The sequence below is a fragment of the Phalacrocorax carbo genome, chromosome 1, assembly GCF_963921805.1.
Source record: "Phalacrocorax carbo chromosome 1, bPhaCar2.1, whole genome shotgun sequence".
NCBI lineage: Eukaryota > Metazoa > Chordata > Aves > Suliformes > Phalacrocoracidae > Phalacrocorax > Phalacrocorax carbo.
In genome coordinates this window covers 6,927,378-6,955,080 of record NC_087513.1, presented here as the reverse complement: position 1 = coordinate 6,955,080, position 27,703 = coordinate 6,927,378, and the positions used below count along the sequence as shown (strand labels likewise).

Genomic DNA, 27,703 nt, shown 5'->3' with positions numbered 1-27,703 from the left:
GACAGGTCTGAGACCAAGTGCAACAACTCAGCCCAAAGTACAGCGATTTGAAAAAGTCGCAGTGAAGCTCTTTAGTTTATGCATATCAGGCACATAAACGTAGCAACAGGCACATCCAGTAAACATGCCTCACCTCTTGGCCTTACTGCCTTCTCTTGACTATTGACCAGATAACAGATTCTAGATTTTAAATTTTTTGAAGCTCATGGTTCACTTGACGCGTTTCTAATTGGCCAGTCAATGAACTGCCCTGCAAAGTACAGACTTCAGTAACTGGAATTTACACAAAACCAGAATCAAATGGGTACCAAAGATCACATCCCCTAACAGCGCCTTGATGACCCTCTTGTTGGAATAAAAACTGTTGTAAATTATTTCATTTTAGACTCCCTTCTGGGGAGGGATTCCTGTGAAGATGCAGTAATGGAGATCTGAGCTGTAGAGTTACTGGCTAAAGGCCAGCAGAGGCACTGGTCACTTGGATGTGTTCATTCCTTCTCAGCTTTGGAAGAGTTTCACCAGGGGAAAAAAGAAAATTAAATGTGCCATAATAACAGGAAAAAAATTAAAATGTTACTGTATTACAGGAAAAGAAATAAGGCATGGAGGTGCTCCTGAAGAGCAAATAAATATACAGCACTTCCACCATGCTTGTTTCCCATCACTGATACACAAGTCAGAAGGTGGCCCCTAATCCAGGCTGTTCCCAAACTAAAACTTCACGTTACTTTAGCTCATGAAGGAGCAGTAAATATCCGTAAGGAAAAACAAATAGGCATAAAACTTCCTCATCTAACCTTCCCTGCAATTAATTATGATGCAAATACTAATTTTCTTTTACTAAATCATCAGAAAAACCCCTGAACCTGAAAATTATGAATGGATTTTCGTGAAATTAAATTGCCTGACCATGGTATAACTCTCTGTGCCATTTCTAACCTGCTCTTAAAGCGAAGAAAGAAAAAAACCCTTGTAATCAATGTCTGCAGGAATGTTCAACTGTCCCATGTGCCTGGTGATGTTTTGTTAAAAGATCATACAATTAGGAGCCTAGAAGATGTAGGAATATGCATTTGGAGCTCTTCCACAATTTTCGTGGTATATCCAACTGTCTGTACATGTTATTAGCAGGTTTTTTTAGGGCATGCTATTAACCCAGTTGACCTCTTTCTGATATCTGCTATATAGATCTGCATTTAGCAATACAGCAGAATAATTTGCTGTGTGGTGCTCCTGTGATAAGGATAAGAGGATTTTTTTAATCATCATTACGGACGGTAATAATTCCTGAAGTGATACAGAGATATTGATCCACTGATCTAAAAAAAGCATTCTACAAAGGTAGAGGAGCATCGCTATCCTTATTTTGAGGAATGGGATAATGGAGAGATGATGAGAGCAACTCACATATGGTCAATAGAGCACGTCAGTGGCAGTTACAAATCAAACTTGGGTATTTCCGGCTATTTTTGCATACTGCAGCTATCACTGCATGGCTGGCTGTGTTGGCATCTGTGGTCATGTAGACATTACACAGTGCTAGGAGTCAGGAGGTCTGAAAGTTTCCTTAAGCCGTTTACAATAAGTGATTTAAAATCTTAATCATCTGAGGCAGTTCACTTCTGCTTTTTCATGATAATGAAGCTTAGCACATGATATCACAATCATGAATTTTTGTAAAGCATACTTAGCTCTTCAGAAAATGTGCTGGATTAAACAACCCTGCAGGCTGAATCCTTCTCTTTGAATAATGAATATAGTACAGACAGTGGCAAGCTTCTTTAGATAGTCCCATGAACCCTGCTAAAGCGAAGGCCAGCCTCCATGTCTGTTGAGTCCCTGGTTTCTTTATCTCTACAGCCAACAGGGTATTTTTATTTTTTAATACTTTTCACAGCTAGGAATTACTCTCTGCTAGCCAACTAATTTCACAGGGACTATCTCGGAGCCTTCGGAAGGCAATGCCTTTTGGTTACTGCCTACTTCTTATAGCTGGCCGGAATATAACAAGTTACAGATATAAACAACAATTATTTCTTAGATGCAGGAGCGAACAACAGAGGGGAAAAAATATCTCAAGGAAAAAAAAATATTAGTGTCTTTAAAATATACTGCTCCACCACTGGAGCTTTGCATCATTATTTTAGTCTCGTTTCACAGATGAGTTTCAAACAGCTGACAATGGGAATTTGGAGCAGAAACGCTGATGGTCCATTATCAGTAGTGACAGCTATGGGTGCGACTTTATTAAAGTTCTGTCAACTTTTGGCTAGAAACTACAATGGAAACGACCAGTTCAATCTCTCTCCCTCTCTCCTTTTATCTTAGCACTTATATCACACTCATCACAAAGTGTTACATTTTCCCCTGATGCCACAGGACGGGATTTCCCCTTGCTGCTGGAGCCACGTGGCACACTAGAACCCTACATCCTGCTTATGGGTTGACAGCAGACTGTTACCGTACTAGCGGTAAGGTCGCTGTTGTAGCGTAGACTTGGCCTAAAAGTCAACTGCAAGCTTTTTACTCTTTACTAAGAAAAAATAAGCAGCACAAACCAAAACTATTCTACTGAGCAGTGTAACCTGGAGCTGGAGCTCTTCCTTGCAACTATCTGCTGGTAATAAAGATTATTTGCCTGAACCCTTTAACAGAGCTCGGAAGTTGGCATAAGTACCAATGAATATACTTTTCAAGCTCTTTTTGTCTGAGATACCGTGATGTGCACTTGTTAGGCAACTGAAAAGAGGTGCCAAACTGAGTTTATTGGACCATATTTCCATCTCACTGCTGTGAGCACTGCAAGTTTCCGAAGGCTCTGCCATGGTGAGGACAGTGTTTTCCTAAGACAGTGACTATTTTTCATTCACCCCTCTGCGTCTGGGAGGGAAGCACATCCGGATGGGTGCTGGGAAAACAAATACTGTTTGTGGCAAAGGGAATTAACATCTTGGAAACGGTAACGTGAATTAAAACTCGTTAAGTATTGGAACTGGTTACAAAGATTTAACTGTATAAATTCTCCCGCTTGCTTTAGTGAAGCAGCTTTTCAGCCCGTGCTTTTTCAGCCAAGCTCTCTCCACTGCAAATCTCCCTTAGCACTTTTCATTTGAACTGCAAAACCAACCATTTTCCCAACACTTCGCCTTGTCTCATGGAGCGGTGGTTTTGTGAAGCTGATAAACATCTGCCTGAAAACCTGGCTGGCACTGCTGAACTCATTTTTAAGTGTGAACATGGGTGTGTAGAAAGCAATTCAAGTTTAACAAGGCATGATGCATGAGGTCATGATAGAATATCAGTCGTGATTGTGACCAAAATGAACCCAAGTGGCAGAGAAGATACAGCTCTGCTATGACTACTGGTGTGTGACCTACCTGGACTGAGATCTTCAGCCTCCAGCAGGAGAGAGCAGCACATTAACTCTATGGCTGTGCTGGCAGCAGATGACACTGCCCTGCCTCATACGTTGGTGACATGGCTTAAAAATCTCAGCTTCTGATTATTGTGAGATTGCTACTTACAGCATAACACAACTACCCCACCACCTTACTGTTGGATTTCATCATTAGCTTTTCTATGCTCGTACTATGCCCAATGTCTGTTGAATAAAAGCAAGTATAGAGTAGGATTTCTATGAATCCTAGGAAAGATCCATTTCTTTGTAGGGTGATGCTGAGGAGTCAATTAAATTTTTGGGGGGCTCAAAACATCCGATGCCCAGATCTTATTATATCAGCAGTTATTTACCTCCTTTCACACTTTTGTCTTCCACCACCCCTTCCCTGTGCTACTTAAAAAATGAAATATTTGTTTTTCCTCAACGTTGGGTCTAGAAAGATAATGACAGCCTCAACTCTGTCAGTTAATATTCGTTACTGAGCTGCAGGAAACAACCTCAGGCCTTTCCTCTAGACTTCTCCAAGGCAAAAGCCATGATCCTGGGGCTCTCCTTGTCTGAATGGATTTCTGCATCCCAGCCCCAAAAGCTTTGGGATCACACACCAAGCATGTGTAAATGTAAGCACGTAATTTTCTTGGGGCTCCCTATTTATTGTCATGTCTTTTCGACAAGTCCTTATTATTCAGAAGTACTACAGTAAATGCTTTCAAGCAGCGCCATGAAGTATAGGAATACCTGCAACTTCCCCTGCTGAATTTATAGGCATTTTAAAGAAGCTGGGCTGCACAAAAAACAAAAAAACCCCATGCAGAAATTGTTGCACAAAATACTGTGGATCCTATAGGCTACTGGAAACAAGCAGATCCAAAAGTAAAGGAAAATGTCTATACCTATATCTATATGCAAAATGGGTACTATTATTTTTTCTGTGCCTTTTAAAAATGTAATAAAATGCATAAACTGTGCTTTCTATGTATTTTTTGTTCTATAGAAACAGAAATTATGTTTACACAGCTCCACACTTGAAATTACTTTACTTCCTGTGCCGTTAAATGGCCACGGCTAGTGTATCCTTCCCCACTGACAGACAGGACTATCACTGTTTTGTACTCAGCACCACCTGGCACTGACTTTTGAGAAGGTTTATGCTTCAAGAATAATTTCAGGTCCATATACATGGAGTTAATATGCAGTGTGGGTCATCAGTATACATTTATTTTTCTTTTCAATATGTTTTCAGAGGGCCTTTCCCCAAAAGGCACATTTGCACTCAAAAATGACCACCGGCTATTGAAGTCCGTGCTGCACTTCATTTCCAAGGTTCAGGTCAGCCACTTGACCGCTCTCGGTGGTGCTGCTTAACACCTCTGCCCTGGTTTTGGGGTTGTGATAGAGGCACAAGCTTTAAAAGCTCTTTTTAGAAAGTTTTGTCCAGTCAAAGCTCTCAAGTTCAATCCAACCTCTTTGTTTCTGAGTTACAGCAGACCTATGTTTTGCATATAGTTATAGAAAACACAGGGATGGAGGAGATAGCGCTACAACATGGGCCAGTTCCCATGACCCTGTATGCCTTCAAGCAGTCATTTACAGTCCTTTTCTTTTTTTGGCCTTATGCTACAAAGCAGAAATGGGGTCAGGGAAGGATCTTTGATTTTGTGAGAGCAGAAAACTGAGGGTGTTTTCTCAGGGTGCAAAGGAACCTTTCCAGCTGACAAACAGGGCGATAACACAAGTTAATGCGTTGGCACCGAGACCTTTCTGACACTGGAAATAAAAGGTGATAATTTCAGTCACTGTGAAAAGTTCATGCGGATACCTTCATCACGTGGGACATATTACAGCGTAACCTCTAGCTGCAGACAGCGGCTATGCCTACCCTGGCTGTGACATATAGCTCCCAATTAGCACTTAAGGAAAGAGACTTTACAGACTGCACACTCACCTCTGCTCAGCCCATCCGGTCCCCGAAGGATTCTGCATTCTTCTATCTGGCCGAACGGAGAAAACATCACCCTGATATCATTCTCATTACACTTCTTCGAAACCATTCCTATGAACAATTTTCTGTCTTCCACAGCTAGAAGATAAAAATAATGAATGAGCAAAGGCCATTTCATCTTTTTCCTGTGATCAATGCTTCATTACCACATCAAACCAAGCTCCAGTCATGTGAGTCGGGCTCTGTAACTGAAGACAAGTCCTAAGGCAAACACTTTATACTTACAACCTCCCTTCCCCCCTTCCTCCCCCACCCCAAATCTCTCATTTTTCTTTCTCTCTCTCCCTTTTCTAGTGGTGCTCGATGTTTATATAACATATTAATTGGCTGCCTTAGTCATTCTGCATATGCTTCCCCGTCATGGCTTCTAAGAGAAAAGCATCCTCTCTTAGAGAGACTTATAAAGATATCTTTCCACAGATTTTTAATTCAGATAAATTCCCTCACCTCCCTCATGTATGAAAGAAATCATGGCAGGGATGGTGAAGAAGGGATTGTGCACGTAATGATATGAGCTAACGAAAAATATTCCTGAGAAATGTTTTGAGAGACAGGCTCCTATCTGAGCTCTCAAGATCAACCAACTTCCTGCGTGGAACTCGAAAGGCAGATGTGTAACAACTGCTCTGGAAAAAGAATGCATTAAATGTTCCTGCTTTTTCAGACTGACACAGCCCTCTCCCATCCAAGAGAACACAAGGCGTATTCTCGGGCATCACTTTAACAAGGGGGCTGCATAATGCTTTCCCATTCATAATGATGCTGAGTTTGCAAAAAAACATGAAAAAGGTGCTTTACCTGAATTATTGGTAGAATATTTCCTGCCTGCATTGTCACCAATATCAGCAAAAGCTAGACTGCTTCGGCAGGACACATGCAGCCCTGTTAATCAAACTCGAACTGACAGGACTAAAGCTGTGGACTCTTGTCAAAAATGAAATAGGTCATCAAAACTTAATTCACCCTGGAAAGACTTAAAAATGTTAACGCACCCTCCCATCTATATTAAACCAAAAATCTAAGTGATGATTTTACAGTATATACACCAGTGCTTTCTTCTTCTCTTGAAATGGCATGTAAATCCAATTCACTGTTAATGAGCAGCCTGTCGAGTTTGCGGGGAAGCAAAGAGAGAAGGAGAGCTTTGCTCCAGAGAGTCTGCACTGCACTTACTTATTTCTATTATTGTGCAAATTATTTTTGTAACAAAGTATTTTCATTTCTGGGCTTACAAAAAAAAAAAAAAGATTCTTCCCTTGCTCCCCAACTCTCTCTCCCGTATTAGTACGAGTTTGTCGAATGGAATAAATTGCAGCTAAGGAAGAAGAAAGTGCCTCTATTTTCACAGGATTTTATTTGTGTTATACTTCAACACTTTAAGTGCATTTAATAATTTCAACAATAAAAAGAAGAGGTTTGTGTTTATTGATTGTGAGAGGTTTTTTGAAGTAATTTTTTCCTTAGAATTGCTGAGTTTAAAACAGTATTTGTAGCTTTTATACAAGCAAGCAGCAAGACCAGGCATTTCACAGAATCCTAAACAGTGCCCAACCCCTACAATCCCTGCTTCTCACTCTACAAGCTTGCAAGAAAACTGGTGTGAATTTAACACCCAGGAGAAGTTTTTCTCAGCAGAGATTCCTCAAGACTCAATATTTTGATTCACACTTTGTATTGAGGTTCCACATGCAGGTTAACCCTCCAGAAAGGGTTAACAACTGATGAATGCATGGGATGAACCAGTTATAAATAGATCAGACACTGAATATGAGGGATTGCAAATAAGACCTGCAAGGTGGGATTTATATGTATATATATGTATATATATGTATATATGTATATTTCTATCTTACAATGAAACTTCACATCTGATTTGTAATATGTAATCGGCCTTGATGCTGCTAATAATTATTTTAAGGATGGTAAAACTGAATTGCCTTGCTCACAGCCACGAGGAAAGTCTAGGTATTCACTTTTGCTGGTGAAAGAATACCATAATCTGGCTGTTTACAATTCTTATACTGCCTTGAGTAATCTCTTTGAGGAAGGTCCCTGGCCAGCCTGTCCCCTCTGCAACAGCCACACCCATGGGCAGGGTGCCTTTGGAAAGGGTGTGAGGCAAGGGACCAGCTGGGCTGCCAGGTATGGATTTCTCCATGCCACAAACCGAGGTCAGGCTGGGGGGAGCCTTGGTGCCAAGCACGGGCCCGAGCACTGCCTTCTGCTCTGTGTCACAAACCTCTTAACTTCTGCCTGCGTGCCAGCTAGTACCAGCCGTTTTAAATTTGGGTCGATTTTAGGCTTGAAATACAGTGTGAAGGTCTACCCTAAGGCTGACAAGATCCCAACCCTCTCTTAAAAATAGCTGGTGGCTGAGCTGGACAAATGCCAGCCACGCCATCCCAAAGGGGGTCCCCTGGGTCCTGCTTAGGTGCAAGGACAGAGACTCAAACCAAAGAGATTCGCATGGAGATTCAAAAGAAGTGAGATGCAAACAGGAAGGCTTTGTTTTAAGTTTCCAAAGAGTAGCAGACAACAAACTCCCCACTGGCCTCCTTCAGTTTCACTAGTAAACCTATAAATATGCCATTTAACTAACATGATTTGCAGGTTTTTCAGCTTGAGGGTGATTTTATAGTAAATTAAACATCCAGCTCCCGCGTACTGTACATCTTAAAAATGCAGATTTCATGAAGAATGCTCACAGTACAGAAAACATATTGATATGATGACGTGCTCTGCATTCAGTGCTATTAGTCAGTGCTGATCAGTGTTGAAGCTTAAGAAAATTGCTATTCTTTTTTTTTTTTGGCTAGGGGCCCAGCATAAAAACATTTAAAGGGACAATTGTCAGGATCAAAACGACACTTTTTCACTCCATCTGATAGAACATCTGATATTATTAGGCTGAGTTTTTAATGGTATATTCTCATGCAGAGAAAGGAATGCTTTTTCACCGCAGTAGGACTGTCTGACCGGATTTGTTTCTGCATTTTTGGTCAGCCGCTTCTCTCCTTTCTTTCTAAAATTAATTCTTACCTGCCATGCAGGCATGGTTTGAGAATCAAATAGACAACGGACTGCAAGAAGTATGGGTCAAACGTATCTAGAGGTTAGCAAACTTCCCTTGTGATCAGCCAAGCCTGCCGATTTGCCTCTGTGTGTTGGGCTGCTCCCATAGACTGTAAAATGAGGAGCCCAACGTTAAACACACGCAACCCAACAAAGCGTCACGATCAGGAAAGGCACTACCTGCTGCCGGTTGGAGAAAGGATGGCAGTCTAAAGCCATCTTGCCTAAATTTAGACACCTAGAGTTTAGGTATCCAGTTCTAGTCTCAGCTAAAATGTTCACAGCTGTCTGTTGTCAATGCCAGGAGAACAGCTCCTCCAAAGAGTGACCGATCTCACCTCTCCCAGCAAGGCGGGACGGTGTTTCATGGGTCTCTCTCCCCTAGTATTGACAGTAGATAGGGCAGCAACCTTCCAGCCAGCTCGCAGAACTCGGTCATCATGATCTCACATAGATGTCCTGAGCTCCAGCTGCCGGGACAGGAGTTATAAATGAGCTCAGAGGGACTGGACAAAGCTTGGGAGCTGCGAGTGCTTTGGGCGAGCACAAGGGTCAGCACCTCTGTGCACACATCTCAAAAGCATTTCACTGCTGCTTGCTAATTCCCTCTCCCACACTAAGGGTAGATTTCGATAATTCAAAATCCAGAAAATTAATGTCAATTTTTTTGGCAAGTGTTTGATATCATTATTTCTGAACCTTATTCAAAGGCCTAGTTGTACTTTCTGGCTGTTTTGCACCACTCTGGGGGCATGAAGTAGATACAGCCATCCGTAAACAGCTAGTGGGATGGGGGGGCTGAGTACCCTGCACTGATGGAGCAGAAGCAGCCGCAAAGGTCATAGCGAAGGCGGCCTCAAGTTCTAGTTAGATGAAGGAAGGTGTGAAACTGCACAGTATCTTGATTAACTAATTATGGGGTTCATGTTTAATCCATCAGCTCTGCTGCCAGGGCAGTTAGTGCGACATATCCAGTGCCGACCTGCTGGATCTGGGGTGGCAATCTTTTGCCCGAATGCAGGAACCCTGTGTGATGAGGTACAGATATCTGTTAAAACGAGACAAATTTGTTCTCGTAACTCCACCAAGACTAGCTCTGCAATCGCCAGCACGGGTGCCTGGGTATCATGTTTGAATCTGGATGGCCACATTAGGCATCAAAGGTTATCTGAGATTAAGCCTGCCTCTGCTGGGGGGCACTTTTTTCAAACCACGCCTCCTGCCTTCTGACAGCACTACGTCCAGCTTGCAGAATAACACCTGAAGGGTCTAATTTTTTTAGTTTTACTCAATTTTCTTTAGTAATGAGCATTTCTTGCAGGCTGTATTAGATTGCTTGTGCTAACCCAGGAGAATAAAGGAGTAGAGATTATTTTCTGTATGCTACAAAAGAATTAAACCCCGTAATAATCATGGGAAATCTCCCTGGAGACTCAACAAACTTTCATTTTTTTTCTTCTAAAACCCAAAAATTCTGTTCTGAAAAATCACAGTTACATCCCTTTATTATACATTTTTGGGGAGTCCAGTCAGAGAGTGCATTTTCCATCCAGAAGCTGCCTTCTCTTTTGAGCAAACCAAGAAATAGTTAATTATGGTGGGGTTTTTTTTCATCCAGAAGGGAAGGGGGGGAAACAGACTTTTTATCCCTATTTGTAAGCCTGTGAAAAACCCTTGCATACAATCTGTCAAAGTCACACCTGGATCCGGAGCTGCCTGCATTAATTATCAACTTTTCTATGTGTTAGTGCTAACATATGGCATTTAATTACTCCCTCCAAATCGGCAAAGTTGTGCCACTTAGAATTTCAAAATTATTTCAAGTTTTCACTAATAAAATAAATAAAAATAAATTATAAGATCACTCAGCTACCCCCCTCCTCCCTTTTTTTTTTAAATAGATGATTTTGTCATTTTCCCTGAAGTGGTGATGCTTTGATCCAATTAAGAGCATACTGTCCTCAGGATATGTGCCTGAAAGTATTGACTGTATTCAAATCCTGATCCAAAAAACATTTAAGTATTTGCTAAATTGCAGCATGTTAATGGCCACAGACAATTTAGAGTCAAGCATGTGCTTATGTGCTTTTTGGCATTAAAAGTGCAGGAACCTCCTTTGAAAAAAGGAAAATATCCTTAAAAGGACAAATACTGTGAGTAAGTAACAGTTGAGATGAATCTAGAAATGGTAGAGCCTTCCATGTCTTGAAACTATGCTTTTCTGGCAGGTAAACCTTAACCAGAACTTTGTAAATAGGTTAAAATACCCATCTAGCAATATAAAGGTGGTCAGACTAGACCTAATGGGTGATCAGAACAGGACACACTACAAAATTCATCCTCTGAAAATCTTTCAGGGATGTTACATTTCTCAACAATAAAAGTCTCTGCAGAATCCTCCGAGGTAGACAAATTAATTAGATCTAAAGGCAAGTCTTTCCCCATCAACACTAGCTGCTAAAAGCTCAGTGGAAGAAATTAAGCTCTGTTTCATCTGGACAAGCAGGGAGATGACTCAGACACACGAGCTATTGTACACAGGGAAGGAATGGAGATAATTGCAAAGATCTATCAGCCACCCAGTTCCTACCCAGAGCAAAACAGACCTTCAGGTTGCTAATAAAGTCCTAATCCTGCAGAAGTGCCCAGGCACTTATTCAGAGTGTGCAGGAGGTGCCTCTCCCATACCCACCTCCCAGTTCCCATGAGGCAAGCTCGGCCTTTTGTGCTAAGGGGCAGGGTTCTGAAGTGATGACTACATCTAAAGACAGGAACAGTGGTGGGGAAGGAGGAGCATTTCATCCTGGTACTCCTGGGCTTGGATGCTCATTCAAACCTTTTTGCAAGGGACTCAAGATGGAGAGAGGACATCTTATCACACAGCAAACATTGTTCTTTGAAACCTCTGTAAGATAAATGAGGGGACCCTCCTTCCTCCGTGTGGAACTTGAACAGGGCTCAAGCCTTCACAAGTGTGTGGAAGCTCAGAAGAACTGCAATGAGCGTTCATCCTCTCCTACATACCTTCCCGCAAGCTATCTGGAAATTTTGACGAAGAGAACTCCTTTAACCTCTTTGAAACTTAAGAAACGCTACCTTACCTATAAAATGTAGTGGGATCCTCCCACTACTCAGAAATAAAAGGGTTTCAAGCATTCCTCAAAAGCTCAAACACCATGGAACACGAAAACCAAGATGCCTTGGCATACTTTTTTTCTTTTCCCTTTGAATTTACCAATCTGGTTGAAGAAGTACAGTTTACAATTTGCTGTTGGCACAGATAATATACTTCCTCAGATGGACAGCCTGAAGCTTATGGGAAACACGTGCCAAGCAAGCCTCCGCATCCCCCATGCTGCTGTTCTTTTTCTTTTTGGCTCTCCAAGCTGCTTGCAAACTCTCACCTCCTCCGTGGACCCCACGCCTATGCCCTGCCTTTCCAAGAAGCTGTACGATTGTTACCATCATCATGGTATTAGTTCACCTTCTGTCTCCCCGGTTGTTAGAAGAGTTCACCCCCCCCCCCCCCCCCCGAACATGCCTACCAGAAGTATCTACACCCTTTTGGAGCCTAAATTTTAAAAAGTATTTAATTTGACAGTTGCAATCTCTGATCTGTCAATGTTTTCCCCCCAAAGCACAAAGGTAGACAAGAAAAAAAAAAAAAAAAGTGCCAATCCCTCATAATTTTCATGATAGGGATAGGTGCAAAAGAATACTCTGAAGATTAAGAGTGTCCCTACAGTGCAGACAGAAGTATCATGCAGATAATCCCAGTCTAACAGCAGCAGCTAGGAGCTAACCTACCCCGCTTTCCAAGCAGGTGCTATTTGCAGAGCAAGACAGAATTTGCACAACTCCCCCATTGCGCTTTGCCAATATGTTCAATCTCCTTTAGGACAAAAAACTGCAGGCAATGAACAAGTAACTCATTGGGAGTCTATTTTGGCCCATCACCCCTTATTTTTCTAATTTGCCAAGGAACTTGAGATGAAATTTATCTTTGAAAGAAGAACCCGTAGAGGCTATACTTAGCTCAGAGGCTACATGCCAATGTTCCTGCACCTAAGGGAAAATTTTGCCCGCTGCAAGCACAAGAAATGCTCGGGAGCGGAGTCTGGATTCCAACAGCAAACTTCTCCTTGGCTACAGTGGTGCTTGAAAAGCTTGGTCCTCCTGCCCATGCAGGCATCTTGGCCTCTCTTCTGAGCATACAAAGAAAGCAACAAATCATGGTTAAAACTCAACCCAAGAGGGAGACCACTCCCGTACAAATGGGTGATGGCTCAAATTTCCTGTGCTTGTGGCCAGTTTTGTTTTGAAAGTTGTCACAATAGGAAAGCTAACATAACGCGAAGTTTTAATTTCCTTCCAAACTTTATAATCCTTGGAGAAGCCTGAAAATGGGATGCACTACAATTAGCAAAAAAAGAAGCCTTAAAAAAAGCCTTGCGGAGAGATTTAGAGCCCAATCATAATTTACATTTTGCAGGTATGTAGATCTCTAAGTGCACGGCTTCTGCCCTGATTACTAATTAATGAGGTGCAAAGATGCCTGTTGGAGGAACCAGCTCTGATTATGTGGGCCTTATGGGAAAATGAAGCTCTTGCAATCTAAGAAGGCAGATGATATCTTTAACATATATTTTAGAAAATTACAGGAACAAATCAAGGGGCAAAATATACACATGTATATATTTTTAAAGAATCATACACAGCCAGGCTGCGTTACCATCCGATTATCTTATTTCCTTGAATATACAAACCTGGCATGTTTAATAGATTTAGCATGCCATCTATTTTGCATGTCATATACATACACTTAGGCAGCGCCCTAGTATTCTGAATGGATATTACGGTCATTATAGCATTCATTTTACAATCGTTGAGAGCCAGAGGAATAAGTATACAGAGATCTGCAAGGTGGGTTTCCCAGTACAGGACCAAGCATATGATTAAAACTGAAATTTGGCTCAGATTCAGAACACCATCATTCTAAAAAAAATGAAGTTCTGGCAAATATTTAAGGCCCATCAGCTGTTCACATGGTTTGCTGACATGGGAAGGGTTTTTGTTTCTTTTCTTTTTTTTCTTTTCACCATTAAATGTTCATCTCCATCTTATCAACAGCAGGTGCTCCTGTGTCACCTCGCTGCTAGGAGAACACAAGGGGAAGATGTATGTAGCGAGGTAGACCATGACATAGAGCAGGTACAAGGAAGACCATTTTTCAGAACATTTCCTTCCTTCTTTAAAGCTGAGGATAAATGGGAGTTCAGAGCAGGTCAACATCTTCCCCAAGGAGGCAGGTGTAGGGAAACTAGCTCGTATCGTTTTCACCGCACAAGGAGTAAAGCAAAAACTTCTGCAATGTTGTATTTCCTTTAGTTTACAGAGAATCACAATTAAGTAAAAATAAATCAAACACATACCATTTGACTTTTCACTATCTGCGGGTTTCATCTGAATAGGATGATGCATCTAAAAACAAAATGAAAGAGAGTAAGGCAGGTTGGATAGTCATAAAAATCAAGACTCATGTTTTTAATGAAGGGCTTAAAGGATATGTGATTAATATTAAACATGTTGAAATGATATAAATTCAAAATAACACTATATTATAGGCTTTTAGGAAAAAAATAAAATGGTAAAGGAGCATTTTATAACCAGGAAGATTAAAAAAAACAGATCATTGGGCCCACAGGACTCATATAAAACTTTAATTTGCTGTATCTGGTTTCAGAAGACCTCTAAAGTTACAGCCCTCATTAGTTTATGGCATGCTTGGTTTCTGTTTTACCAACTTTTTTTTCCTTGAGCTCAACCACTGCCAAAACAGAGATGGAATTTTCAAGTAATTTAAGAGCTAGCAAGCATTTCAAACATGCTCAGAGGAGTTGGGTTTGACAAATGAACTTTGCTTGTAATTAAAAAAACATGCTGATTCTTTCAGGAGTGAAGAAGAGGAGACTTGTGCTTCCTATAATAGCTTCCTGTAACTGTTTAGTATCTCATATTTTTTTTTTAAGAATACATTATGCATTCATTCATAAAGCTGCCATCACAACACGGAACAATTCTGGCTTCCACAAAAACTCCTAATACTTTTTCCTTTTCAACCTCTTCCTCCATGCATGTTCCTCTTACTGCAAAAGAAACCAATCCTGTGTGCTGAACATCACATGGCATCCTACCCCGGCACACTCGGCACGGTGCGTCCTCAGCTCTCATCACTGCACGATGCTCCCCTACATTGAATTGTTGATAAATCCAACAAAAGTTTTATGAACGGTGTGTTCTGTTGTTTCAGGAATAACAACATCACAGCAGCTGAGCTCCTTCTGATCAGAGTGCCTGGCACGTCCACAGGACGTTGGCTATAGCCGGTCCTGCGTCCACTATGACGGATTCAGGGAAATTTTGTTACAGCTTCTCAAAAGCCTTCAGAACGGAACTCACATTGAGATTCAACATGGGAGACGTTTAAGCTTGCAAAAACCACCACTTTTCTTTCATTGGGCTCCGCAGAATTGCTGGGATTTGACTATACAAACCTTCCGGCAGCAACAGGGCCTCTGCCTTTTCTGTCCTTAGCAGTTCCTCACCATTTCACGTGAGCATGTAAAAAAGCTATGTTCTTTTTGCTTTTGTATCATTTTTCTGTGCAGCAGAGCCAAGTATTGCCTGAAAATGTCAGAGGCAATTCAATTTTTTTAAATAAAAGACTATTATGGCAAACTTTGGGAAACAAAAACAGCTAAGCAGGGAGAGAACGTCCATGTACTCATATCAAATGTTCTTTCAAAGCAGCAGAGAAAACCAAATCTGCATTGCTTTTGGTGGAGTCACTCAACCTCCAGGGACACAGTTGCTAGATTCTTTAGAAAATATAAAATATTGGCTGTGAATGTTTCCTTAAGATTTACTCAAAGTCCAGAACGCTCCCTGGCGCTGCAAATCAACGCATTCCTTGTACTGCTTGCGAAACTCCCCACTGTGCCCTACGGAAAAGGCACAAGGTGGATGTAGTCACTGGGATGCATAAATTTACTTCAATTTTAACAATTCTGTTCTCTTTGAATCATTTGTTTCCCAAATGGACTTTAACAGCCCAGCACTTGTCTGCCACCGCTCTTATTCAATTCAACCTAATTTATAGAAAAAAGGGAACTTCTATTGTACGCTATCTTCTTTAACTAGTGCTTAACATTTATCCTGGCATCAACAATACACTGGGCACTGCAGGAGACTTTACATTCATGGGAATGTGATGCAGCATGTCCACTCAGCAAGCAGAAAGTGAAAGAAGGAAAAAGGTGTAACTTGCTCCATGAACCTGTTGTAAGTATTGACGTCTCGCGGAGCAATGGAGTGGTGAGAAAACAGAGGAAAGAAAATTGACTATTGTAAATTCAGGAATATGCAGGTTACAGAAGAAAAAACCCAACCCAAATCCAGACCTTACGTAGACAGAGAATCTATCCCTATATCTAGCTGCATTCCCATGTCCCTAAGTGGAGATATTTTGAATAAAGGCAACTCTAACAACATTAAAACCCTTTCAATTTTCAAACTGCCTGAACGAGAGAAGCCAACTTTAGACCAAATTCATGTGAAGAAACTATTATCGCAGCCCCATGGTCACAATATAAAGATCAGTGTTACCTGACAAGCACAGTTACCACATCAGAAACCATCCACTGCTGTTATGCATAATTACCCCAAGTTTATTAAGTCGGTAATCTGTTATGTTGGCAAAGCAAGAGGCAAGCTATAACAAGACGCTTCAACTGGGTTTTGACTTTATTTCAAAGGCTCCTGCTAAAACACCCGTGGTCCAGATTCTCTTTGCACCAGCAAGCCGAAGTCAGGAGTGATGTCATCGTGCTTAACAAAATTATATCGGTGCAAAACTAATAAAAGATTCAGATCAGGCCTGGAGGGCTTAAACCACAGAATACCCATGGTAACATGGATGCGATACACAAACATGGCTTCAGCAAAGAGGAAGGTGGAAAAATACGTTACTGACAGTTTCCTAACATGAGAGGGCTCGTGTTGAAGCTTGTTTAACCCTGACCATCACCAATTGATACGTTAACAACCTTTAACACTAGATTCAATAAAACATGCCATTTATAACCTGAAGTGGGTTTTACAGAGTCACTGGTTCGCATCTCATTATTAAACTCATTGCTGACCTCTAGAGACAACTGCCGTGACAATACATATTATAAGCTCTCTACCCATAAAATATTTAAAAGTAAGTGTAAAGAAGAAAAGAAAAGAAAAGAATGAATCTCAAAGAAGTGTGCAGTGAATAAGAAAATTAAAGGGGCAGAGACAAAGGCTAAATAGGTACTATCCTTTCACTCTATGATGAGCAAAAGAGAAAATAATCTGTGCGTTTTGTATCCTGCTTGTATAACTGCAGGCTATAAAATAATAAAATAGCTGTGCTTTCTGAGGCCCTCCAAAAGATTATAGATGATATAAACCTGTTTCAAATTAGATGCTACCCACTAGAATCTTGTCGTCTACTGAAATGAAGGATTTCATGTCTTATCACAAAGCTGTTATTGTAGTTATACATCACAAAGCCATACACTTATGGATCCCGAGGTAAGTGATTTCTCAGTATGTCATGTTGTCACACAGAAAAACAGGAAACACTTTCTTCTGTGCTTGAAGAAAGCTTTGCTTATAGAAATACAGTATTTTTAATGCACAGCTGCAATTAATAAATAGGCAAGAGTGGGAAAAGTAGTTGCAGTAAATAATTCATAGACATTAACATCATCCAGTGCTCAGACCCTATAGAAAAAGAGAATGCCACTGCTTTCAGGCAAGTTCTTTCTGAGTATGGGCAGCTTCCTCCAGCAAGCACCATGCATGGCGATATCGAAACCAGACTGGAGAATGGGCTGCGAGGAATCACCTCTCCTTGGCGATATTTCAGAGAGCTCTACGGGATGCAGTTGTGCAGCCAGTAATGGCACGACCTACTTTTCCTATAACATCTCTCTATCTATAGGTCTCCAAACACACCATCACCACTGTTTCATGACCGAGAGCAGGCAAAGGCCTGTTGCCGAAGGTTGCGCGATGCCTTGCGGCAGCGCTGGCAGAGCTCAGCGAAGCGGAGGCTCCATCCGCTGCCTGTGCTGTCACGGAGGCCACGCAAAGCCGGAGGCCAAGCACATCACCGCTTCTGCTTGGGCGCATCTGAAGCAGGCGTGCTCATGTGGTCCGTGGGAACCAAAAAGGAAAAGAAACAGTTGTCAAGCATGCAATCCTGAAAATCCCCCTGAAATCAATGGGAATCCGGCCACTGGCTATGTCGAGGGCAGCAGCAGGACGAGCCATGGCCTAGAATTACAATTTACTAGTTACATCTCTTCCCTCCCCCGCCCCTTTTCATGAGTACGTCTACCATATGTAAATATAACTTCAACAGAGAAAAAACCCACAGCAGAACAACCCAAAAACCTCTCAAAGGCACTCCTCCTCTCTGGCTTTAGAGACTCAAAGTCATCTTTTGACAATAATAATGTTACCTATTTACATTCTTGTCAAAGCCATGTGACATCTGCATGGGAGAAAACAAGCCGGCTAAGAGTCTATTTCTGGCAAAAATATTGCAAGGAAATTAGATTAACCTGGGTGGAATTCTATCTGGGAATTTGGAGTCTGTCGTGGTGATTAAGTCATCATTTCTGTCAGATTACTCTAATCGGCTGTCAAATATGATTCCACAACCCCATCTGTAACTTGGCATCCTCGTTATTCAGTCGATGTTACCTTCTGTATACAAAACAAACATGAAACAAGGAGGTGTGTGCAGCCTAGCATTTAGCAGAGTCATTAGCTGTGATTACTATTGTGTGCTTGCACATTGCACGAGGCGATCAGCTTACAGCTTGTTTTGTTTAGTCAGGGGATGCTTCAGATCAGGTGTAATCTTAAGCCCGGAGCGCTAGGGGTGAGTGGGGAAGAACTGTCTCCAGGCATGGCCAAGCATGGGATTGGCACGCTCTGAGTCACCACCGCGTCTCCAGCAATTGCTTAAATCTCGTTTCAGAATTGTCAGCATATTTGGTGGAAAGGCTTTTGGGCACCTGCTTTCCATCCATTTTCTGAAGAGAAATGGGCACTCAGAAGTCCTAGGCTGGCAAAAGACTTCCCACAAGCAGTAATTCCTGCGAGTGAAGCAAGGTTTGTAGGCAGTCAACACTCTAAATGATCTGTATTGGTTGGTTTAATAAGAGGATTTTGTTATATACGTGAGTATGTTTGTCTTACAGAGGACTTCGGTGATTAAAAAGCAGAAAGTGCCTTTCAGTGAAGATGAAGGAGCTGATGGGCTCAATTTGCTGCAGCTGTGTTGTCTGTGAAATTCAGGTGCCCTCAGCACCTCTGAAACTCTGGCCATGTAATTAGACTATGAAAAATCATTATTTTATGGTCCATTGCAAAACCACCTTCATACATGATTACTACATCTATTAGCAGCTTTTATTCTCCGTTCCTGCCACTGCAGACTGTACGTGCCTCACTCCCGGCATTCCTCATGCCTTGAGGAAAGAAAAAAAAGGTCAAGAAAGGACCCCAAATTCATGTAAACCTGCCCATGCCTTCACAAAGCTCAGCATATGTCAGTCAAAGACCACCTCCTAAAAATCCTCTAAAGCAAAGCACAGTGTGGCTTTACACCATGGGAGTTTAGGGGTTGTGTGTGGAGGACGTTATCTGTGACTCCAGGCTCCTTACCATTCCTCTCACCATCTTTCTATAACCCTTTAGACATCAGCAGGTTTCTAGAGCTCTTAGCCCTCTTTAGACCTGTCCCCTTTCTCTCTTCCCTGTCATCTGCCATGGCAATAAGTTTCTAGCCAAGCCCCAGCTCAGTTCGTCCCTTACCTGTCACCCTCGCACACCGCATCGCGACCTGCGATCACACAACACACAACTGAGCTACACTTTCCCCTGAGCAAAGGGTAAATCTGAAGAACTTGGGTGACTCGGGTAACACCCAAACTAAAGAAACTGCAATAGGATTAAATGATGACAGCTTGCATGTGTCTCAATTTCTAGCGCTTTGGGACTTGTTTCTTGATAGCATCAATCACTGTCGAAGCCAAACGGGACTTCCTTCATATTTTGTACATCTCAGAATTGTAAAATGGCAGGAGAGAATGTGGGAGAGAGAAGGAGAGATGTCAGACCTTAATAAAGCCCTAATATTCTTCTTGGGGAAAGGACTATGAATCCATAGACATTTTGGAACTAATAGGAGAACCAAAGAGGAAGAAAATATTAAGGAGCAGCAGAGACAAGCTAAGGGCACGGGTGAAGAAAAGCACCTAACAAGGCACCAGCATGAAAAGCAGTGGGAAAATTTAGTTCTTTGCCTAACTCTGGCCTGGGAATGAATTTAGAGTTTTCACCAAGCTCCTGATCCAGTTAGTGAGTGGCGCGTAATTAGACCAGTAGTCCAAGGAAAGGAAGAACCCAAATCTCTCCCTGCCAGGTTCCTGGACACGTTCACTGAGTCTGGAAGTCAGGGAGGAATGTATCGACCTACCAAAAGACTGGGGAAAGAAGAGAAAATGGTCCACAAGTACCAGAGAATGAAATGATTTTCAGTACCTTCAGACAGAGATAATTGTTTTTCTGGATTATTATGTGTAGACGCTTCTACACCCCCCCCCCCCCCCGCCCCTCGTTTCAGCTCTTAGCTCCCAAGTTTTGCAGTGGGATCCTTTTGGAGGAGCTCCTGAACATATTTCTCTCATCACCGCAATGCCAACTGGTTTTGTTTTTTTTAAACCCTTGTGACTCACAAGTAATACAAGTTTCCCAGAAGTGAAAGAGGTGTATTTTCCTATCGAAGAGAACTGTTTAGAATGACTTCTCTAGGGTCAAACTAACTTGAATTACACAGTCAATATCTGGCTACAGCTTCAGGGAACTTCTCCGGGAACCGGGGACAGTCTCTGAGGCCAAATAAATACTAGTGAATAAAAGAGGCAGGGGACTGCTCTCTGGCTCTAAAGAGAAGTGGCGTGGCACAGCTTGCATTTACACAGCTATACTTCTCCTTCCTCTCAAAACAGGATGCCCTTGCCCATACTGCCTAGTGGGGACAGTGTCTAGCCCACGTTATTCCCCCAAACATGCCATAAGCTGGGCAGGAAAGTGCTAACCTGCACTGAGACCAATGCTGCTGTGGTCCTGCTTGCTCTACCGGCACAGGCAGAGCTTTGGATTCCCAGTATTGGTTTAAGTCATTTACCTTAGTTTATTCACGGGTAAAAGGAGCATAAATGTGCATCCATCACATTGACTTTCACAAATAAATGCAAAGCAGTAGCTGCAACTGCCTGAGCGATGGCATAGCCAGAAGATTGTTTGCTGTCATCCTTCCATAAATCCCAATTTAGGGGATTTAAACCATGTTAGGTATTCATACGATTTTAGTAGTAGAAGAATGTGATCTGTTACTTGGCCTCCTAGATTACTGTCAGACATATATATATATATAAATGCATATTTTGGAAAGAGAGTGAGAGGGAGACGGAGGGAGGGAAGGAGGGAGGGAGAAAAGCAGGAGAAAATGAATATTGCTGGTGGGTGCCAAATATAGTTCATGCGGTAATGCATAACATCATTATTTTCTATTTAGAGCACAGAAAGAAGCATATAGCTTGCTTAAAACAAGTTGTTTCTTTTACTGGAGAACACTAAAACTGCTGAAATTCAATGACTTTTGGAAGTTGGAAGCTTTCCAGCTCAGTCATTTGCAATCCACTACACTCCATGTTTTAAATTCAAGTTAAATTGAACATTACCTCGAGAGACTAAAAACAATGCTGTGCTTTAAAATAATAATAATAATATTCCAGCGATCCCTTCCGCAGTCAGCCCCGCATCCTGCTGCTCCTCCTGTACATTTAGTAATTAGGCTGTAACACTCAGTCTCCTTTAAAAGTTGTACCCTCACATAGAAATGAAAAAGTTGGTGGTCTTAGAAGTGACAACTTCACTTCCTACTGTTGCTCTGTTAGCAGTTCTACTCCATTTATTTAATTCCTGCATTTCTTACCACCCACACAAATGGCAACAACTCCAGGACACACGTGAGCCAAGCGGAGTGGAGATAAGGAAGGGGAGGTACGACCAAAATTTCTTTCTTCAAAATCGCATGGAAACCAAAGTGATTAACTATCTTTTCTCCAAACAAATGAGCCTTTACAGAACCTATTCAATCCTAAAAATAGACATTAAGTGGGATTCTATATCTTGTTGGGAATAATGCCTTGGGGATATTTTGTATCATCCATGCTTATAAAGCAAACCCATTAGACATCTGAGCAAAACACCAGATATTATTTTAACAGCAAGAGTTATCCATCTCATCTGCAGCGGCAATAACTTTTGTTGACATTTTGCCAATTGAAGTTTGCATGCCGGTGGGTTTTTTTTCCCCCCTTTGCATTAAAACGACGAGGCACAGAAAGATAACAAAAGCCTCTCCGTGACATTAATTGACTGAGTTTTAACACCCATTCAAGGTAACTGTGAGGAGCAAAAATTACTGCCCGCATTTCTGAGTGGAAGACGAAGCGCGGTGAAGCGGCGACTTGCCCAGCGCCACGCAGGGCGGCACGGCATGGCCCAGAATGACTATCCGAAGGGAGGCAGCCGAGCTGCCTGCGCCGCAGCAGAGCCCGAGCTCCTCACGCTCTAATTGATTTCTCCTACTAACACCATTGCGAGGTGCTTACTGCTGCTACCTCTTCTTAGCAGAAAGGAAGATGATGAAGGAAAAAAGGCACAGAGGCTATACGTGATTCATCTGGAATTATTCCACAACTGAAGCCAAGTCTCTCAAGCCAAAATCTCATGTTTTATCACCAGGTATGGGTTAGGCATTAATGAGCAAGCGTACTCCACACAAGCATTTGTTTTTTTTAATGATATTTCTCCCTAGATACCCTACTCAAGAGGTAACGTAAGAACCTGAAGCAGTGATCCTGGATAGCTGGAGGAACCAAACGCCAGCCAAGCTGTCACGGGGTCGGGATCTCAGCTAATAACTAACGCAGCCTTGTTGTAACGCTGCATCAGGTGGACTTGCCCAGCATGACCTAAGATGCCAGGACTCAATTCCCAGCATGACACAAGCCTTACAGTCAATGTCTCACTCAACATGACTCAACTGTTCTGGAGGCTTAGTTCCTTCCGTCCCCCTAGTTGGGCGTTGGCTTCCAGAAGTCAACAGGAGGTTGAGACTTAAAAAGGAGTACTTTTCCTTCAAATCTAAAAGCACCACCCCTGCCTACCCCCCCATTTTCGTAACTAGAAAACAGAACCAGAGCAAAGCCAAAACACACTACCTATTATCTCATCTTCTACGGAAAGTCTTCCCACCTCCCATGGCAATGAAATAGAGGTCCCTTAACCATCTCAGAAGCAGACGCTTGTGCTTACTTGAGTGGTCTGCAGAGGCATATTTCACATTTCATCTCCTAGCAAAAGTCAAATCCCCTGTTTAGGAAGCACTGGCTCCTGATGGCATGCTCAGGGAATTTTGCCCTTCACATTTATGACTTCAGGATCTTTGAAGACTCAAGACAATGTTCCCGCAGACTTTCAACTTCCTGAATTTCCATCTTAAAAATCCTCTCCTGCTGCCAAACTGAAATCTTCAACTACCTCAGGCTGCAGGCACCATTTTAGAGTGCTAATGTTTGAGCCTGGTCCGCACGGAACTCGTCCCTTTCCACATAAATCCCTCTTATTCCACATGAACATCTAGAAATTTATCAAGAAAACAAAGCAATCCTCTACCCCTTTCCCCTCCCCCCGCCCCCGAAATATCCCAAACAAAACCAAAACAAATTCTTTTTTAGGCTACCGATGACTGTGAAGAAATTTATTTTAAAAGAAAGGTTTTTAAAAACATGCAATGGCTTTTAGAATGCAAACCAGAACCTCAACTGTGACTTAGGGCATGGCTATGAGGATATTAAATGCTTGTTTTGCAGGAGTTTTATTTTAAGATTTACGTTGTTCTGTGCGTGCATGTACTGTCTCCTCTGTGAACTATGCTCTGGGAAAACACCACGTGATTATGCTCAGCAATATCCTCTACCTTTGCCAAGCTGAAATTCAGGAAATAACCCTTTAAAGGGAACGACCAGCGACAGCAACATTTCAGAAAGGCAAGAAAGCAGTCAGGGGCTCCTCTGTTTCTGTCACAATGTTATCTCACCTACAGTTATCTTCTCCCTTTTTAGCTTTCATTCAGTAAGAGAGAAACCAACCTCAACCACTCCCTCAGTTTCACATCACAGATTTTTCTGTTCATTTACTAAGTGGATCTTCTGCCTGACTCTTTCTGCAGCACAGAAGGTCACCTTGATCCAGCAACACACTTGGTCTCCTCTTCTGACAGAAACCAGAGTCTATTATTTGGTACAACACTCAAATTCTAGGCTATGGGATTTTTTTTTTTAATGTAAAGCTTTTTTAAAGTTCTTGTTGGAAAGCTTTCATATTTGCATTACAATGTACCAGCAAGAACATCTTATAGCTAAAAAGTGTGATTGAGGTAGGTCTATAATAAGCCCCCAAAGCATCCAAATTATAACTTCAATTGAAATTCTACCTTTTAAATTAGTGCAAAGGGTACAATTTATAAAAAGAGTTGGCACCGATGATGTGGGACTGCTGCCATTTTAACTTAGCAAAGGTGCAGAGCTGTTCTGAGTCCAGAATATATGCCTTGATTCACAATACCCACCTCTCCAGCAGTCAGGCAGTCAAATCCCACCCTGTTACCAAACACAGACTAATCCAGATTTCTTCAAAGGTCAGATACGAGCCCCAAACTACTTGTCAACACACATGCCACTTCAAATATTGCAGGGAATAGCCAAAGTATTCAGGTAGAAAAGGGGTTTTGAATGAAGATGTCAAAAATCCTACTCTCCTGACTGAGATCAGCTGGGGTAAGTAGTACAGTTTTATTGTTTAACCAGCAGAGCCATAATATTTTATGCCAAATGAGGATATGGCCCATAAATTCTATTTAAGCTCTCCATGAGCTGAAGTTACAGGAATTTTCCACAACTATCCAGTATCAGCATCCAAATAAAAGCTCTCCGTGTTATGCCAATACTCTGCAGTGGTGAAATAATCTGGCTGTGGAGAGAGAATGAAAAAAGATAGCTCGATATTTGATCCATCTATGAAAACAGAATGTTACTGACGTCTCCAGCCACCAGTGTACACAAACACACACTGTCCACGTGAAAATATGAATGTCTGGTTGTGTATACATACAATTACAAACCGCAGTAAGAATCACATTAAGTAACCATGCAATTTTTAACCACCCTTTGTATGAACTCATTCTCATAAAATTTTAGCATCTCTGTAGCTAATGTACTTTGACAGTGCTTTCTTTGGGATAAGGAAAGTTCTTTTTATTCACACTAAACATGCAGTATACATTTCTAATGATAATTTTAAGGAATTCTGATGTATTTAAATATTTCCCTCAATAGGTGCCTGGGAAGTTAAACAAACAAAAAAAAATAAATGGGCAACATTAGCTGAAACATATATTTTTGAAGAATGAGTCAGTTCCAGCTGGCTGTGGTATTTGGACTGAGCTGTGATTAAGCTTTCATTAGTAAAATGGACAGTATCAGGAACAGTAGGGCCAAAATCAACCTGCCTCCACCCACCCCTCTGCAAAGCTCTGCACTAGCATCTGACCCCAAATATGAAGCTTAATGCATTTTTCCAGAGGCTGGGCCCCTTGATTCCCTTGAAAAAGGCACCAACGTGCTTCATTTAGTGACTATAAATGCCAGTATGTGAAAAGCTGTTTTCTCTTACTTACTCTATATATTGCTATTCTACTCAATTTGAAGTTTTCTCTGCATCGGGCCCCATGAGTAACATCTTTATGCACGACTTGCCTAAAGGTCAAAGAAATGTCTTTGCAGAGATGGCTTCAGGTGGAACAGCTGGAGGCCACGGAGAGCTATCAGGAAGGTCCTTTGGTAAAACCAAGTGAGCCCACAGCTCTTACATCATTCATCCTACCTGCTCCCAAGGTAGCATTTGGAGCTACTGGGAAGCCTTGAACTCCCCGTTTCTTGGTGTATGCTATTTTTTCTGAGCGGGGCTAATGCAGCCTGAGGGCTGTTGCAGCTTCAGTGAAGCTAGCAGAGGGCAATGAAGGCTCAGGGGAGGACAGCATGGGTGCAGAAAAGACTTTTTCAACAAGTCACACCCTCTATTTTTGGCTCGCATGTCAACAGGGAGGAAGACAAGTGCCAGACATGAGAGCTGTTCGCTATCAGGCTGCTTTTAAACTGGGATAAATCCATGTCATTCTTTGCAAAATGAACAGGGTCACAAGAGGCAAGGGACACGCCTGCCTGAGCAACCCTCAGAGCCCCCAGACACAAGCGTATAAGCACAGCGTTTAAACTGACTGTAGCTTTCGGTTACCAACATCTTTCTTTTTGGTTAATCATATATTTTTGTTCAAATCGGAGGATTCTATATTCACACGAGCATAGCAATTTCTTTAACTTCTTAGCAACTGCAGAAATGAGAGATGAAAAAATTCCAGTAGCTCATCTCAAATGACTTAATGCCAATACAGGATTACTGCCTATCATATATTTTCTAATTCTTTCCTACCCCAAATGCCCCTCAGGATTAGGATTTAACTTTGTTTCTTTAGAAGATTATTCTAATTGGACAGATACTAGTTTTTTCCTGATATTTGATCTAAGTTTTATTTCACCTCTTGTGACGGTAAATCCTCAGCTCTGTGTACAATCAAAAATAATTCCCATTTGTCACTGGCATTTGGGCAGTACTTGGCCCTGGAGGAAATAAATGCATCATCTACACCATGCCGCTGCGGCTGCTTGGTGAGGTACTCCCACAACAGCATTTATCCTCTCTGTATTCCTTGCAATATTTGAAATGAACATACTGTATAATAACACAGCACATTTTCCTCTAAGGTATTGTCATGAATTGGCCACAAAATAATATTAGTCGCTGTCTGGCGGATACTTGCACAAGCGATGGTCTAGAACACAAACTCCCTTCAATCATTTGAGCCATTCACAGTTGAATGGAAATATAAAGGTACCACATACCTCGCATCTCTGCATGAGGCTGTAATCCCATTGAGAGATCCTGGCAGCTGTAAGGAACACTAGAGTGTTTTGGTTTTTTTCATGGTGGAATTACAAGCTTCGCTTATGAAGGTACCTGACTTTCAGATCTTAGTTTAAAACTAATCTTATCCTCTGATTAGTGTCTTATTTTCCACAATCTTATTTTCTTCAACCCAGAGTCCCATGGTCTCTATCTTGAAATCAGTGATAAGGGTCTATTCATACTTTCTCAAAGATCATTACAGACTTCCAATTATTCTGTTCAGACATGAACTCCTTTTTTCCTTTCTTTCTCCATTTTTTTCCCTGTGTTTCTCCTTCAGAAGAGAAAATTTCTGCTCGCTGCAACTTATAATGGTTGCAAGTGGGATTGGGTGAGTGTTCCTAGAATGAATGACAGAGGCAATATATTCATGAGATTCCCTGACACACTGCAAATTCTATCTGCAGAGACGCAAAGTTGCTTATTCTAACCCCTGCTTGTGTATCCCCCCCGTCCTGCGACAGGAGATAGCCCATCTCTGAGGTACAATAGGGATAGAGCCGGGATTGACTGCAGACTGCTTTAATGCCACTCTTAATGACAACTTGTGAAGATTAGGAAGTTGTCAGAATCAGATATCAGCAAAAGCTCTAGCTTGCTTTGTGAAGCCAGTCTGAATTAATTAATGGGTGGCTTTGCTTTGATATCGCTTTGATATTTGGCTGCAGCTGGATAAAAATCAACCACAAAGGAAGCTACATTTTGTTTACCACTGCCTAAGACTCTGTTTAGTTCAATGGGTTTTTTTTCTTCTGCAGTTTTTGCTTTTTTAACTTCCCTGGCACAAGGCAATAAAGATAGGCTTTCGCTAATAAATGGAGTTATGGTGGCCTGTTTTTCAATGACTGCTTCTCTCCGCTCCTGGAGATACTCAGGCTACGTTCTGGGAGCAAAGCCATTACTGATTTCAGCAAAGCCGCAGGCAAAAAGCTGGACTGTTCCAAAAGTAAGACAAACATTTGCCTTGC

The 27,703-nt window shown here is 41.8% G+C and overlaps 1 protein-coding gene across 7 annotated transcripts in view; it reads right to left on the bottom strand.

Annotated features, from left to right (window-relative positions):
* The window catches only part of CELF2 (CUGBP Elav-like family member 2), a 373,584-nt gene that overhangs the window by 62,848 nt on the left and 283,033 nt on the right, over positions 1-27,703 (bottom strand). For all 7 annotated transcript variants that reach the window (XM_064442812.1, XM_064442795.1, XM_064442849.1 and 4 more), the window contains 2 exons: positions 13,907-13,955; positions 5,346-5,480 (listed from right to left, as the gene is read on the bottom strand). In XM_064442812.1, the coding sequence (XP_064298882.1) occupies positions 5,346-5,480; positions 13,907-13,955 (184 nt within the window). The remainder of the gene's footprint in view (positions 1-5,345; positions 5,481-13,906; positions 13,956-27,703) is intronic.